At 48.9% G+C, this 16,829-nt stretch overlaps 1 protein-coding gene across 4 annotated transcripts in view; it reads right to left on the reverse strand.

The window, feature by feature from the left end:
* The window catches only part of DAZL (deleted in azoospermia like), a 510,616-nt gene that overhangs the window by 198,399 nt on the left and 295,388 nt on the right, over nucleotides 1-16,829 (reverse strand). For all 4 annotated transcript variants that reach the window (XM_063922172.1, XM_063922170.1, XM_063922169.1 and 1 more), the window contains exons 5-6: nucleotides 12,682-12,742; nucleotides 12,463-12,599 (exon numbers count right to left, since the gene is read on the reverse strand). In XM_063922172.1, the coding sequence (XP_063778242.1) occupies nucleotides 12,463-12,599; nucleotides 12,682-12,742 (198 nt within the window). The remainder of the gene's footprint in view (nucleotides 1-12,462; nucleotides 12,600-12,681; nucleotides 12,743-16,829) is intronic.

Genomic DNA, 16,829 nt, shown 5'->3' on the forward strand with positions numbered 1-16,829 from the left:
TTGGTTTTCAATAGATTCCTGACCAGTGTCATGAGCTCCTGAGCTCTCTCTATCGGGAGATAATGTCTAGGATCATGCCTAGGCGAGGCAGATGAGCTGTAGGAACCAACTGCGACTTCGGAATATATAGAATCCAGTCGTGTTGCCGTTTCACTTCCAGAGAAGGTGATACGCTGTCCAGCAACTGCTCTCTTGATCTCGCTTTTATGAGGAGATCATCCATGTATGTGATAATAGTGACACCTTGCTTCTGCAGGAGCACCATCATATCCGCCATTACCTTGGTGAAATTGGTAATGACAATCCTGTACCACAATTCTGAGGTACGCCTGATGAGGTGGATAAATGGGGACATGAAGGTATGCATCCCTTATGTCCCGATTCATTTCAGGCTTGCAATGACTGCTCTTAGCGATTCCATCTTGAACCTGAACCTTTTCAGGTATATGTTCAGGGATTTTAATTCAATATGGGTCTAACCGAACCGTCTGGTTTCGGGATTATAACATGGTCGAATAATAACACCCTCTTGTTGAAGGAGGGGACCCTTGACCACCACCTGTTGAAGATACAATTTACGAATTGCAGTTAACACTGGCTCCCTCTCTTGGGGGGAAGCCCGCTGGGTCCTCGGTGAGGGGGCATCTTCTCACAGTCCAGCCTGTATCCCTGCGACACAATTTCTATTGCCCAGGGATCTAACAGGGAGAGAACCCACTTGTGGCTGAACTTACGAAGGAGTGTCCCCACCGGGCCTAGCTCCGCCTGTGGAGCCCCAGCGACATGCGGTGGATTTTTGTAGAGGCCGGGGAGGACTTCTGTTCCTGGGGACTAGCTGTGTTGTACAGCTTCTTTCCTCTGCCCCCGGCTCTGACAAGAAAGGACGCACCTCAGACTTTGTTTCTTTATTCGAAAAGCTGCATTTAATAATGTCGTGCTTTCCTAGGCTGTGCAGGAATATAGGGCAAACTAGCAGAATTACCAACTATAGCTGTGGAGACCAGGCCCGAGAACCTTTCTCCACACAATCCTCAGCCTTCCATATGCCTCTTAAGTCGGCATCATCTGTCCAATGTATATTCTACAGGACACGTCAAGCAGAAATCGACATAGCTTTTGTCTCTAGGACCCAGTATACTCATGTCCCTTTGGGCATGCTTTATAATTATATATCTATCACTTAAGACAGCATCTTAAAATATTTATATGCATACTAGGGTCTCAATCTCTGCTGATAAGGTACCTGTCCACGCTGCCACAGCGCTATAAACCCATGCCGACACAATCGCCGGTCTGGGTAGTATACTAGAATGTGCACACTATCTGCAGGATCCCTGAGAATAGCTAGTGCAAACAGGACACCCAAGGGGAAGATTCTCAACACATCCTGGCCCTAGTGGGGAAAGGATACAGCCTGAGAATTCTCTTGTGGGAAGCTGCCGTCTCTTGTCTGGAGATTTCCGCTCTTTTTCCTCATGAGAGGAGGGAAATTTACCTCAGCATTCTTCCCCTTAACATGTGTACTCTCGTGTCAGGGACAGATGAGTCATCAGTGATATGCAAATCATCTTTTATTCCAATAATCATATATTGATTATCTTTTAGCCCTCTTGGCTGTAACTTTGCATTATCGTAGTCGACAGTGGAGTTAAACTCCGTGTCGATACAGTGTTTGTTATTTTGGATAGTGAGCATAGAGAGACTCTGAAGGACTCTGTGACATAGAGACAGACCACGGTAAATTTCCTTTCTGTTCCCTAACCTTTTGTGCAATAATTTTACCTCAGCACTTACACATATCCAAACAGGTGTCGGCGTTGTCGACGGAGACACCCTCCCACACACTTATCCGCTCTATCACCTCCTTAGAGGAGCCTTTTACCTCAGACATGTCGACACACGTGTACCGACACACCACACACACAGGGGATGCTCTATTTGAAGACAGTTCCCCCACCAGGCCCTTTGGAGAGACAGAGAGAGTATGCCAGCACACACCACAGCGCTATATAATACAGGGATGTACACTATACTGAGTGATTTTTCCCCTATAGCAGCTTATATACACAGTTTTGCGCCTAAATTTATGTGCCCCCCCCTCTCTTTTTTACCCTTTGTGTACCAGGATACTGCAGGGGAGAGCCTGGGGAGCTTCCTTCCAGCTGAGCTGTGAAGAGAAAATGGCGCCGGTGTGCTGAGGAAGAAGGCCCGGCCCCTTCAGCGGCGGGCTTCTGTCCTTTTATGTACTTTAATGGCGGGGGTTAATGCACATATAGAGTTGATCAAACTGTATTATGTGCTTTTCGCCAAGTAAGGTAATCTAATTGCTGCCCAGGGCGCTCCCCCCCCCCCCCCCCCCCCAGCACCCATCAGTGACCGGAGTGTGTGGTGTGCTAAGGGAGCAATGGTGTGCGCTACCTTAATGAAGACCGGAGTCTTCAGCCGCCGATTTTCAACTTCTCTTCGTTCTTCTGGCTCTGCAAGGGGGACGGCGGCGCGGCTCCGGGACCGGACGACCGAGGACTGGGCCTGTGTTCGATCCCTCTGGAGCTAATGGTGTCCAGTAGCCTTAGAAGCCCAAGCTAGCTGCAAGCAGGTAGGTTCGCTTCTCTCCCCTCAGTCCCACGTAGCAGTGAGTCTGTTGCCAGCAGATCTCACTGAAAATAAAAAACCTAACAAATACTTTCTTTTCTAGGAAGCTCAGGAGAGCCCCTAGGGTGCATCCAGCTCTGGCCAGGCACAGATTCTAACTGGGGTCTGGAGGAGGGGCATAGAGGGAGGAGCAAGTGCACACCAGATATAGTACCTAATCTTTCTTTTAAGAGTGCCCAGTCTCCTGCGGAGCCCGTCTATTCCCCATGGTCCTTACGGAGTACCCAGCATCCACTAGGACGTTAGAGAAATTGGTAATGACAATCCTGTACCACAAATCTGAGGTACGCCTGATGAGGTGGATAAATGGGGACATGAAGGTATGCATGCTTTATGTCCAGAGACACCATAAAATCTCCCCCTTCCAGGCTTGCGATGACCGCTCTGAGCGATTCCATCTTGAACTTGAACCTTTTCAGGTATATGTTCAGGGATTTTAAATTCAATATGGGTCTAACCGAACAGTCCGGTTTCGGTACCACAAACATGGTCGAATAATAACCCTTTCCTTGTTGAAGGAGGGGAACCTTGACCACCACCTGTTGAAGATACAATTTGTGAATTGCAGTTAACACTTTCTTGCCTTTTTGTGATCGAAAGGACTGCATTTGGTAATACAGTGCTTTCTTAGGTTGTGAGGGAACATGGCAAAAAATTTGACTTTCCAGCAGTAGCTGTGGAGACCAGGTCCGAGAGACCCTCCCCAAACAATTCCTCAACCTTTTAAGGTAAAACCTCCGTGTGCCTTTTTGAGTCGGCATCACCTGTCCATTGCAGAGTCCACAGGACCCTTCTGGCAGAAATCGACATAGCATTTATTCTAGAGCCCAGTAGACTAATGTCTCTTTGAGCATCTCTCATATATAGGACAGCGTCTTTTATATGCCCCAGGGTCAGTAATATAGTATCCTTGTCTAAGTTATCAAGTTCCTAAGATAAGGTATCCGTCCATGCTGCTACAGCACTACACACCCAGGCCGACGCAATTGCCAGCCTTAGTAAGGTACCTGAATGTGTATAAATGGACTTCAGGGTACCCTCTTGCTTTCTATCAGCAGCATCTTTTAGGGTGGCCGTATCCTGTGACAGCAGGGCTACCCTCTTGGATAAGCGTGTTAAAGCTTTGTCCACCCTAGGGGAGGATTCCCAGCGTAACCTGTCTGTCTGTTGGCGGGAAAGGATACGCCATAAGCATCCGTTTGGAAATCTGCAGTTTTTTATCTGGAGATTCCCAAGCCTTTTCACATAACTCATTTAGCTCGTGTGAAGGGGAGAAAGTCACCACCTGCCTTTTTTCCCCACACATATGAACCCTCTTGTCAGGGACTGGGGTTTCCTCTGTGATGTGCAACACATCCTTACTTGCTATAATCATATAACGGATGGATTTAACCAATTTAGGCTGTAACTTTGCATCATCGTAATCGACACTGGAGTCAGAATCCATGTCGGTATCTGTGTCAACAATTTGGGATAGTGGGCGCTTCTGAGACCCTGACGGCCTCTGCGACATAGGATCAGGCACGGGCTGAGACCCCGACTGTCCTAAGGCTTCAGCCTTATCCAACCTTTTATGCAAGGAATTAACATTATCATTTAAAACCTTCCACATATCCATCCAATCAGGTGTCTGCGCCGTCGGCGAAGACACCACATTCATTTGCTCCCGCTCTGTTTCCACATAGCCTTCCTCGTCAAACATGTCGACACAAGCGTACAGACACACCACACACACAGGGAATGCTCTTTTTTAAGACCGTTCCCCCACAAGGCCCTTTGGAGAGAGAGAGAGAGAGAGAGAGAGAGAGAGAGAGTATGCCAGCACACACCCCAGCGCTATATAACCCAGGAATCACACAGTACCTTAGTGTTAACCCAGTAGCCGCTGTAATAATGATTTCTCTGACGTCCTAGTGGATGCTGGGAACTCCGTAAGGACCATGGGGAATAGCGGCTCCGCAGAAGACTGGGCACTCTAAGAAAGATTTAGTACTAGCGCTATATAACCCAGGAATAACACAGTAACTTAATGTTAACCCAGTAGCCGCTGTTACAATGATTTTTGGGCCTAATTATGTGCCTCCCCCTCTCTTTTTTACCCTCTTCTACCGTGTATCTGCAGGGGAGAGCCTGGGAAGCTTCCTCTCAGCGGAGCTGTGGAGAAACAATGGCGCTGGTGAGTGCTGAGGAAGAAGCCCCGCCACCTCAGCGGCGGGCTTCTGTCCCGCTTTAATGTACAATATTTTGGCGGGGGCTCATACATATATACAGTGGCCAACTGTATATATGCAAAACTTTTGCAAAGAGGTCCTAATTGCTGCCCAGGGCGCACCCCCCTGCGCCCTTACAGTGACCGGAGTATGTGGGTGTGCGTGGGAGCAATGGCGCACAGCTGCAGTGCTGTGCGCTACCTCAGTGAAGGCTGGAGTCTTCGGCCGCCGATTTTGAAGTCTTCTTGCTTCTTATGCTCACCCGGCTTCTGTCTTCCGGCTCTGCGAGGGGGACGGCGGCGCGGCTCTGGGATCGGACGACGAGGGTGAGATCCTGTGTACGATCCCTCTGGAGCTAATGGTGTCCAGTAGCTTAAGAAGCAGGACCTATCTGCAGAGAGTAGGGCTGCTTCTCTCCCCTCAGTCCCACGATGCAGGGAGTCTGCTGCCAGCAGAGCTCCCTGAAAATAAAAAACCTAACAAAATACTTTCTTACAGCAAGCTCAGGAGAGCTCACTGAACAGCACCCAGCTCGTCCGGGCACAGATTCAAACTGAGGTCTGGAGGAGGGACATAGAGGGAGGAGCCAGAGCACACCAGAATCTAAATTCTTTCTTAAAGTGCCCATGTCTCCTGCGGAGCCCGTCTATTCCCCATGGTCCTTACGGAGTCCCCAGCATCCACTAGGACGTTAGAGAAATATATATATGTATGTATGGATTACATTAATGTGCACCGCGGCGAGATGATGATGAAGTGAGAGTGCCGGTTACTAGTTCGCTATATATATATATATATATATATATATATATATATATATATAGACATATATATATATATATATATATACACACACACACATACACATATATATATATATATACACACACACATATATATATATATATATACATATATATATATATATATATATATATATATATATATATATATATATATATATATATACACACACACACACATATACACACATATATATATACACACACATATAAATATATATACACATACACGCCTTTCTTTCACAACACACTCGCATACCTCCTTCATTTAAACACACACAAAGGTCTCTCTCACTTAAACACACGCCTCTTTCACTTAAACGCATACAAACATCTCTCACGTACACATGCCTTCATCACTTAAAAAATAAGATTTTACTTACCGATAAATCTATTTCTCGCAGTCCGTAGTGGATGCTGGGGACTCCGTCAGGACCATGGGGATTAGCGGCTCCGCAGGAGACAGGGCACAAAAATAAAGCTTTAGGATCAGGTGGTGTGCACTGGCTCCTCCCCCTATGACCCTCCTCCAAGCCTCAGTTAGGATACTGTGCCCGGACGAGCGTACACAATAAGGAAGGATTTTGAATCCCGGGTAAGACTCATACCAGCCACACCAATCACACCGTACAACTTGTGATCTGAACCCAGTTAACAGTATGACAACGTAGGAGCCTCTGAACAGACGGCTCACAACAAGAACAACCCGATTTTTTTGTAACAATAACTATGTACAAGTATTGCAGACAATCCGCACTTGGGATGGGCGCCCAGCATCCACTACGGACTACGAGAAATAGATTTATCGGTAAGTAAAATCTTATTTTCTCTAACGTCCTAGTGGATGCTGGGGACTCCGTCAGGACCATGGGGATTATACCAAAGCTCCCAAACGGGCGGGAGAGTGCGGATGACTCTGCAGCACCGAATGAGAGAACTCCAGGTCCTCTTTAGCCAGGGTATCAAATTTGTAGAATTTTACAAACGTGTTCTCCCCCGACCACGTAGCTGCTCGGCAGAGTTGTAATGCCGAGACCCCTCGGGCAGCCGCCCAGGATGAGCCCACCTTCCTTGTGGAATGGGCCTTGACAGATTTAGGCTGTGGCAGGCCTGCCACAGAATGTGCAAGTTGAATTGTGCTACAAATCCAACGAGCAATCGTCTGCTTAGAAGCAGGAGCACCCAGCTTGTTGGGTGCACACAGTATAAACAGCGAGTCAGATTTTCTGACTCCAGCCGTCCTTGAAATATATATTTTCAATGCCTGACAACGTCCAGCAACTTGGAATCCTCCAAATCGCTAGTAGCCGCAGGCACCACAATAGGCTGGTTCAGGTGAAACGCTGACACCACCTTAGGCAGAAAATGAGGACGCGTCCGCAGTTCTGCCCTGTCCGAATGGAAAATCAGATATGGGCTTTTATACGATAAAGCCGCCAATTCTGACACTCTCCTGGCTGAAGCCAGGGCCAGTAGCATGGTTACTTTCCATGTAAGATATTTCAAATCCGCCGATTTGAGTGGCTCAAACCAATGGGATTTGAGAAAATCCAAAACTACATTAAGGTCCCACGGAGCCACTGGGGGCACAACCGGGGGCTGTATATGTAGTACTCCTTTTACAAAAGTCTGGACTTCAGGAACTGAAGCCAATTCTTTCTGGAAGAAAATCGACAGGGCCGAAATTTGAACCTTAATGGACCCCAACTTGAGGCCCATAGACAATCCTGTTTGCAGGAAATGTAGGAATCGACCCAATTGAAATTCCTCCGTGGGGGCCTTCCTGGCCTCACACCACGCAACATATTTTCTCCAAATGCGGTGATAATGTTGTGCAGTCACCTCCTTCCTGGCTTTAACCAGTGTAGGAATGACCTCTTCTGGAATGCCTTTTTCCCTTAGAATTCGGCGTTCAACCGCCACGCCGTCAAACGCAGCCGCGGTAAGTCTTGGAATAGACACGGTCCCTGCTGAATCAGGTCCCGTCTTAGAGGTAGAGGCCACGGATTTTCCGTGAGCATCTCCTGAAGTTCCGGGTACCAAGTTCTTCTTGGCCAATCCGGAGCCACGAGTATCGTTCTTACTCCCCTTTGCCGTATAATTCTCAGTACTTTGGGTATGAGAGGCAGAGGAGGAAACACATACACTGACTGGAACACCCACGGTGTTACCAGAGCGTCCACAGCTATTGCCTGAGGGTCTCTTGACCTGGCGCAATACCTGTCCAGTTTTTTGTTGAGGCGAGACGCCATCATATCCACCTTTGGTTTTTCCCAACGGTTCACAATCATGTGGAAGACTTCTGGATGAAGTCCCCACTCTCCCGGGTGTAGATCGTGTCTGCTGAGGAAGTCTGCTTCCCAGTTGTCCACTCCCGGAATGAACACTGCTGACAGTGCTATCACATGATCTTCCGCCCAGCGAAGAATCCTTGCAGCTTCTGCCATTGCTCTCCTGCTTCTTGTGCCGCCCTGTCTGTTTACGTGGGCGACTGCCGTGATGTTGTCCGACTGGATCAACACCGGCTGACCCTGAAGCAGGGGTTTTGCCAGGCTTAGAGCATTGTAAATCGCTCTTAGCTCCAGTATATTTATGTGAAGAGACATCTCCAGGCTTGACCATACTCCCTGGAAGTTTCTTCCCTGTGTGACCGCTCCCCAGCCTCTCAGACTGGCATCCGTGGTCACCAGGACCCAGTCCTGTATGCCGAATCTGCGGCCTTCTAACAGATGAGCACTCTGCAACCACCACAGAAGAGACACCCTTGTCCGTGGCGATAAGGTTATCCGCTGATGCATCTGCAGATGCGATCCGGACCATTTGTCCAGCAGATCCCACTGAAAAGTTCGTGCGTGGAATCTGCCGAATGGGATTGCTTCGTAAGAAGCCAACATCTTTCCCAGGACTCTTGTGCATTGATGCACAGACACTCTTCCTGGTTTTAGGAGGTTCCTGACAAGTTCGGATAACTCCTTGGCTTTCTCCTCCGGAAGAAACACCTTTTTCTGAACCGTGTCCAGAATCATTCCCAGGAACAGCAGACGTGTTGTCGGGGTCAACTGAGATTTTGGAAAATTCAGAATCCACCCGTGTTGTTGCAGTACTACTTGGGTTAGTGCTACTCCGTCCTCCAGCTGTTCTCTGGACCTTGCCCTTATCAGGAGATCGTCCAAGTAAGGGATAATTAATACGCCTCTTCTTCGCAGAAGAATCATCATTTCGGCCATTACCTTGGTAAAGACCCGAGGTGCCGTGGACAATCCAAACGGCAGCGTCTGAAACTGATAATGACAGTTTTGCACCACGAACCTGAGGTACCCTTGATGTGAAGGGCAAATTGGGACATGCAGGTAAGCATCTTTTATGTCCAGGGACACCATAAAGTCCCCTTCTTCCAGATTCGCTATCACTGCTCTGAGTGACTCCATCTTGAACTTGAATTTTTGTATGTACAGGTTCAAAGATTTCAGATTTAGAATAGGTCTTACCGAGCCGTCCGGCTTCGGTACCACAAATAGCGTGGAGTAATACCCCTTTTCCTGTTGTAGGAGGGGTACCTTGACTATCACCTGCTGAGAAAACAGCTTGTGAATGGCTTCCAATACCGTCGCCCTGTCTGAGGGAGACGTTGGCAAACCAGACTTTAGGAACCGGCGAGGGGGAGACTTCTCGAATTCCAACCTGTAACCCTGAGATACTACCTGCAGGATCCAGGGGTCCACCTGTGAGCAAGCCCACTGCGCGCTGATATTCTTGAGTCGACCCCCCACCGTTCCTGAGTCCGCTTGTAAAGCCCCAGCGTCATGCTGAGGGCTTTGCAGAACCCGCGGAGGGCTTCTGTTCCTGGGAAGGAGCTGCTTGCTGCCCTCTCTAACCCTTTCCTCTGCCTCGGGGCAGATACGACTGTCCTTTTGCACGCTTCTTATAGGACCGAAAGGACTGCGGCTGAAAAGACGGTGTCTTTTTCTGTTGGGAGGGGGTCTGAGGTAAAAAGGTGGATTTCCCGGCAGTTGCCGTGGCCACCAAATCCGATAGACCGACGCCAAATAATTCCTCCCCTTTATACGGCAATACTTCCATATGCCGTTTGGAATCCGCATCACCTGACCACTGTCGTGTCCATAAACTTCTTCTGGCAGATATGGACATCGCACTTACTCTCGATGCCAGAGTGCAAATATCCCTCTGAGCATCTCGCATATAAAGAAAAGCATCCTTTAATTGCTCTAAAGTCTGTAAAATACTGTCCCTATCCAGGGTATCAATATTTTCAGTCAGGGAATCCGACCAGACCACCCCAGCACTGCACATCCAGGCTGAGGCGATGGCTGGTCGCAGTATAACACCAGTATGTGTGTATATACTTTTTAGGGTAGTTTCCAGCCTCCTATCAGCTGGATCCTTGAGGGCGGCCGTATCAGGAGACGGTAACGCCACTTGTTTTGATAAGCGTGTGAGCGCCTTATCCACCTTAGGGGGTGTTTCCCAGCGCGCCCTAACCTCTGGCGGGAAAGGGTATAATGCCAATAACTTTTTTGAAATTAGCACTTTTCTATCTGGGTTAACCCACGCTTCATCACATACATCATTCAATTCCTCTGATTCAGGAAAAACTACAGGTAGTTTTTTCACCCCCCACATAATACCCCTTTTTGTGGTACTTGTAGTATCAGAGATATGCAAAGCCTCCTTCATTGCCGTGATCATATAACGTGTGGCCCTACTGGAAAATACGTTTGTTTCTTCACCGTCGACACTAGATTCAGTGTCCGTGTCTGGGTCTGTGTCGACCGACTGAGGTAAAGGGCGTTTTACAGCCCCTGACGGTGTCTGAGACGCCTGGGCAGGTACTAACTGGTTTTCCGGCCGTCTCATGTCGTCAACTGATTTTTGTAATGTGCTGACATTATCACGTAATTCCATAAACAAAGCCATCCATTCCGGTGTCGACTCCCTGGGGGGTGACATCACCATTACCGGCAATTGCTCTGCCTCCACACCAACATCGTCCTCATACATGTCGACACACACGTACCGACACAGCAGACACACAGGGAATGCTCTATTGAAGACAGGACCCCACTAGCCCTTTGGGGAGACAGAGGGAGAGTTTGCCAGCACACACCCAAGCGCTATAATATATATGGGAACAACCCTATATAAGTGTTGTATCCTTATAGCAGCTTAAATATAGTAATATCGCCAAAAAAAGTGCCCCCCCTCTCTGTTTTACCCTGTTTCTGTAGTGCAGTGCAGGGGAGAGTCCTGGGAGCCTTCCTCACAGCGGAGCTGAGCAGGAAAATGGCGCTGTGTGCTGAGGAGAATAAGCCCCGCCCCCTATTTCGGCGGGCTCTTCTCCGGAGTTTGTGAGATCTGGCAGGGGTTAAATACATCCATATAGCCTCAAGGGCTATATGTGATGTATTTTTTAGCCATAAAAAGGTATTATACATTGCGCCCAGGGCGCCCCCCCAGCGCCCTGCACCCTCCGTGACCGCTGTGTGAAGTGTGCTGACAACAATGGCGCACAGCTGCAGTGCTGTGCGCTACCTCAGGAAGACTGAAAAGTCTTCTGCCGCCTGCTTCTGGACCTCTTCCATCTTCGGCATCTGCAAGGGGGGGCGGCGGCGCGGCTCCGGGACCGGACTCCATGGCTGGGCCTGTGTTCGATCCCTCTGGAGCTAATGGTGTCCAGTAGCCTAAGAAGCCTATCCATCCTGCACGCAGGTGAGTTGACTTCTCTCCCCTAAGTCCCTCGATGCAGTGAGCCTGTTGCCAGCAGGACTCACTGAAAATAAAAAACCTAAAAACTTTTTCTAAGCAGCTCTTTAGGAGAGCCACCTAGATTGCACCCTGCTCGGACGGGCACAAAAACCTAACTGAGGCTTGGAGGAGGGTCATAGGGGGAGGAGCCAGTGCACACCACCTGATCCTAAAGCTTTATTTTTGTGCCCTGTCTCCTGCGGAGCCGCTAATCCCCATGGTCCTGACGGAGTCCCCAGCATCCACTAGGACGTTCGAGAAAACACAAATGCCTCTCACACGCCTCTCACTTAAAACCACACAAATGCCTCTCACTTACATGTGCGCCTCTCACTTAAAAACATTCACACACAAAACACAGTGCTGCTATCATTTATTAAAGATCCCCCAGCAAACCCCCCCAACACACAGTGCAGCTTGACGAAAGTGCTGCCAGTGCCTACCTGCTTTCAGCCCAACGGAGGAACAGAGCTTCACTCGGCCAGCTGCAGCCAGTGCCAGCTCTGTATATACAAGGAGGCAGCTTCCGTGTCACTGACAACTCATCCGCAGCAAACGATTCAGGCATCAGGAGACAGTGCAGATGTGTCCCATTGAGGGCAGGAGCCCGGCGGCAGCAGACTCCACTGCCTCCCACAGTTCCATCACTGCTGCTTGGTGTAAAATCAGAATTTACAGATTCCGACACCAAAGCAACTTAGGAACATGCAAGTGCTCTGCCCCCATAGAGACACACTATTCAGAACAGGCCACACCTCCACATACACCTATGGACAGGCATATATTTTGCAGCCACTCAAGCAGTGATGTAAAGATCATTATGATTACAACAAACATTTGCCATTGCTTCATAGAAAAAGTCTCTTGCATCAGCACTCATAGCCTAGTAACATGCCCATGACAGGCTTGGTCACAAAATAACAGGGAAACCCTCGCCGTAGTGGAACATTGCTCCAGCGTGTTCAGCAAGGGCTGAATTTATTAAGGATCCTTGCCTGCAAGTTTCCAATAGTAACAGCAACAGTGTCTCTCACCTGTACATATTGAGTGATTGGGCTGAACAGCGGCGTATGCTGGAGATAAGGATCAGATGTTGGGATGTTAGGATATATGCTGGGATACTGTGGAGCTGGAGCACTAAGCACGACGGGTCTTGGTGGTGCATACGAGCCTGTAAGCCGAGGGATACGTTTGTTGGTTTTGTTCACTGACTAAGTCATGTGCAGAAATAAGACAGACAATTAGATACTCACACACTTGTTTTCTTATTGCTGGACCCAGCTTCAGTTTCTTCCCATGGAAGCTGATATGAGACTGAAGTGAAAAGCATCATAACATAGAACTACACTTAAAACATGTTTATTAGAATGAAGAGCTAATACTATATGTTTTCAGTTATACTACTGCACTTGTGAGTACACAAGCATCGATGTTCAAAATTATTTACACATATTCCCCATTCACACCGCACAGTGACTGCGTCGACCAGGCAATATACCAGGTCGATATCAGGCTATTTGTGCGGTGTGAGAGGGGTCACAGACGAATTCCCGGGATTCAACCCGGGTATAAAGAAGGGTTCTTCTCTGGTCAGGTGCAGTGTGAACGGGTTGCCAGGTCGATTCGGGACCCGTTCACAGCATAGGCAAAGGTGGCGTGGAGATTCTCTTATCTCCCAGCGCCACCTCCACACCTGCCCCTGATGGCAACCAGACATGGCATATTGCTGGGTTGGAAAGCCAGTCTGAAAGGGTCCAATGCAGGGTCACACCCGGGAAGGACCCGTTTGCAATTCCCAGGTGTGACCCGGCATTCTGATGTGAAAGAGGTAATACATAGCTGGATTAAAATCAGGATTTTGGTACTTACCGATAAATCCCTTTCTCCGATACCACAGCGAACACTGGAGAGCCATTACAGTGGGGAATATAGTAGGTAGCAACTGGGAGCTGGCACTTTAAAAATTAGCAATGTGACTAGCTCCTCCCCTACTATGTTCCCCCTCCAAGCCAGTCTACTAAAACTGTGCCCGAGGAGAGCTGGAAGAAACCAACGTTAAACAGAGAAGGTTAACCAAGTCACAGAACACAAAAACAACACACAAGTAGATGTGTGAAACAAACCGTAGCGAAAGTGAGTCGAACAACAAGCAGTCACGCACTGACAGGCAAGCAGACAAGGCAGGAACACAGCGACAGGTGGGCGTCCAGTGTCCCCTGTGGAATCGGAGAAAGGGATTTATCAGTAAGTAACAAAATCCTGATTTCTCCTTCATCCATTAGGGGACACTGGAGAGCCATTACAATGGGGACGTTCCAGAGCTCCCAATACGAGTGGGAGAGCGCTAAGAGTCCTGCCAAATGGCACGGCCAAACTGCGATGCAGAGGCCGCAAAGGTATCAAAATGGTAAAACATGATAAATGTAAGTCAGCCCGATCAAGCGGTCGTGCAACCTAAAAAAAAAAAATCATGGAAAACCCCACGGGCGGCCACCCACGAGAGTCCCACGGAGCGCATAAAGAGCACCAAAATGTAAACAGGTTTCCGAGAAACCAGCAAAAAACATTGGATGGTCAAACGGATCCAACGGCCAAAATTCGTGTAGAAGCTGGCCATCCAGGATAAGCGGCATTGTACAGGACAAATTAGGAAGCAGTCTCTCGAAGAGAAGAAGTCCCATCCCAGATCTAGTACCCTGTGAATTCGCCGAAAAGGCGAATTCACAGGGTACTAGATCTGAGGACAGCCCCACCGACGGACCAACTGTAGAAACACCCGAGGAGTGAGATTGATGAGAAAATCAGAAACCCCTGTTGGGAGATTGACATGTGAACCTGAAGCTCCGCCCTAACCTCATGAAACAGCAGAGAAGTAGGATGGCAAAAGAGAACTCCAAGTAAAGACACCCGTCTGGCCGAAGCCAGAGCCAGGAGAAGAACCATGTTACAGGCGAGATCTTTAATCTCCATTGATTGAAGTGACTAAAACAAAGGAGCCTGTAAAAAAAAAAAAAAAAAAAAAAAAAAAAAAAAGAACCAGGCTTAGGTCTCACAGAGCCGTCGGAGGCCGAAAAGGCGGATGAATTTGGAGAAAACCCCATGAAAGAAAAGGTCTAAACCACGCCAATTTTCTCTGTAAGAAACCAGAAAGAGCAGAGACCAGAACCCCTTAGAGAACTAAATCTCAGTCCCGCAGAGAAACCCGCATGCAGGAAAAGGAGGGCCAATAGAAGAAACCGTAGGACACAACCCCCGTCGTTCCCACGAGGCCACATCCGACTGCCATCTGCGGTAGCAATGAGACGAAGTGACAGACTGCCGAGCCTGAAACAGGGTAGTATAACTGTAAGAGAAAACCCCTTTCTCCTCAAGATTGTCTTCACAACAGCCACACAGTCAAACGTAGCCTGCCCCTGTTGTAGCAGATGATCTAGAATCGGTAGGAGGCAAGGTTCCGCTATAGACAAAAAACGGAGCCCTGAGTATCCACCCCGCGTGGTCAATCCAGAGTCACTACGAGGACCAGCGCGTCTTCACTCCGCATACATTGCAGAACCCAAGGCAGCAACTGAAAAGGAGGAAAGCGATAAACGAACTGGAAATCCCAAGGAGCCGTGAAGGCATCCACGGCAGCTGCCGCCGGGTTTCTCGTCCAAGAGCAGGAAAGAGGCAGCTGGTGGTTTAGGGACACCCTGAGTGCAATCTGAGGACAGCCCCACAGATAAACCAACTGAAGAAACACCCCAGGAGTGAGAGTCCACTGTCCTAGAAGCATATTTTGGCGGCCGAGATAATCGATCTCCCAATTCACCATCCCTGGAAGGAAGAGTGTCAACAAGGCCAGAGCATATACCTCTGCCCAGAGTAGGATACTGTGACCTCTCACAGCGCCACAGAGCTGCAAGTGATGTCGTGGCGTTGTCGGACTGAACTCCGACGGCCTGACTCTGAAACAAGTGATCTGCCTAACGCAGGGCGTTGTACACTGCTCGCAGCTCGAGTATGTTTATCAGGAGATCGACGTCCAGGGATGACCAGCGCCCCTGGAACTGGAGATCCAGGGTCCAAACCCCAAACAGTTTCCCTTACAACAAATGGGTCGAATTTTGGCCACCAGAGAAAAGACAAATGTGTCTTCTGACGTAGTAGATACAGGTGGAAAGGCCCCGAGTGGAACGTCATACTGAAGGGCTTTGAACGTCGCCACCATCCTCCCAAGGCGACGTATACACAAAGTCCCGACGTTAGTGAAGTGTCGACATGACCTACAACTGAACAGATAGGATCTAGTCCTGAGGAGGCAACACCGTCTGACGTACTGTGTAGAGGGATCATCCTCAGGAACAGTAACTGTTGTGTGTGGCAGAAATAGACCTTGGGAAGTTGAGGATCGACCCATGCTGAACCATAAGGTCTGCGGAGCAGCCCTCAGCAGCAGAATGTCCAGATAGAGGAATAATCCTCACGTCCTACCTGCGAAGAAGGGTCATCAGGACGGCCACGATCCTTGTGAAGGCTCTGGGAGCCGCAGAGAGACAGAATGCAAGGGTCTGGAATTGGGAGTGGGCGTCCCCCTATAGCGAACCGTAGAAAAGCCTGATGTGGAGGCCAAGTGGGAACCTGTAAATAGGCGTTCCTGATGTCCAAGGATGCCAGGAACTCGTTCCCAAACCTGCATCGATTGAAGGGACTCCATCCTGAATCTGAACACTCACAAAAAGGATTGAGATCCTTTAAATTCAGAGTCTGGCTGAACTCCCTGGTTTCAGCACGAGAAAAAAGGCTGGGGCAGGAGCCCTGTATCCGTAGATGCAAACAGGAGTCTTGGACAGTCTTCTGTAAGACGACACTCTTGTCGCCGATGCAAATCGATTTTGTACCCGTGGATGATGAGATCTCAAACCCAGGTAACTGGGGAAGAATGTTGTCCAGCCGTCCTTGAAAGACCACAGATGAGCTCCCACTCTGGAGTCCCCCAAGTGAGAGGGGAAGCCCGTCATGCACTGGGCTTAGTGGTAGACTCACCAACCTGCTGGCTGAGACTGTGGAACCTCTGCCTCTACCTCTACCTCGAGAGCCACTGGTGTCTGAGGCTTCTCCCCGGAAACGGCTTTTCAACATGTAACGGACACGAAAGGCCCTGTGAGGAGCTGGAGCAGCAATAGGGAGATACATTGACTTATCCACAGTAGCTTGAGAAATCCAAGTGTCAAGTTCTGTACCGAACAGGCCCTCTCCTGTAAAAGGAAACAATTCCACTGGGCCTCTTATATTCAGTATCCGCTTGCCACTGTCGTAGCCAGAGATCTCTGGTTCTGAGATAGATAGGGATGGAAATTCTGGCTCCAAGGATACAGATGTCCTGGGAGGCCTCAAAAAGATACAACGCTGATTCACAAAT

The sequence above is a fragment of the Pseudophryne corroboree genome, chromosome 5, assembly GCF_028390025.1.
Source record: "Pseudophryne corroboree isolate aPseCor3 chromosome 5, aPseCor3.hap2, whole genome shotgun sequence".
In the NCBI taxonomy this organism is placed as follows: Eukaryota; Metazoa; Chordata; class Amphibia; order Anura; family Myobatrachidae; genus Pseudophryne; species Pseudophryne corroboree.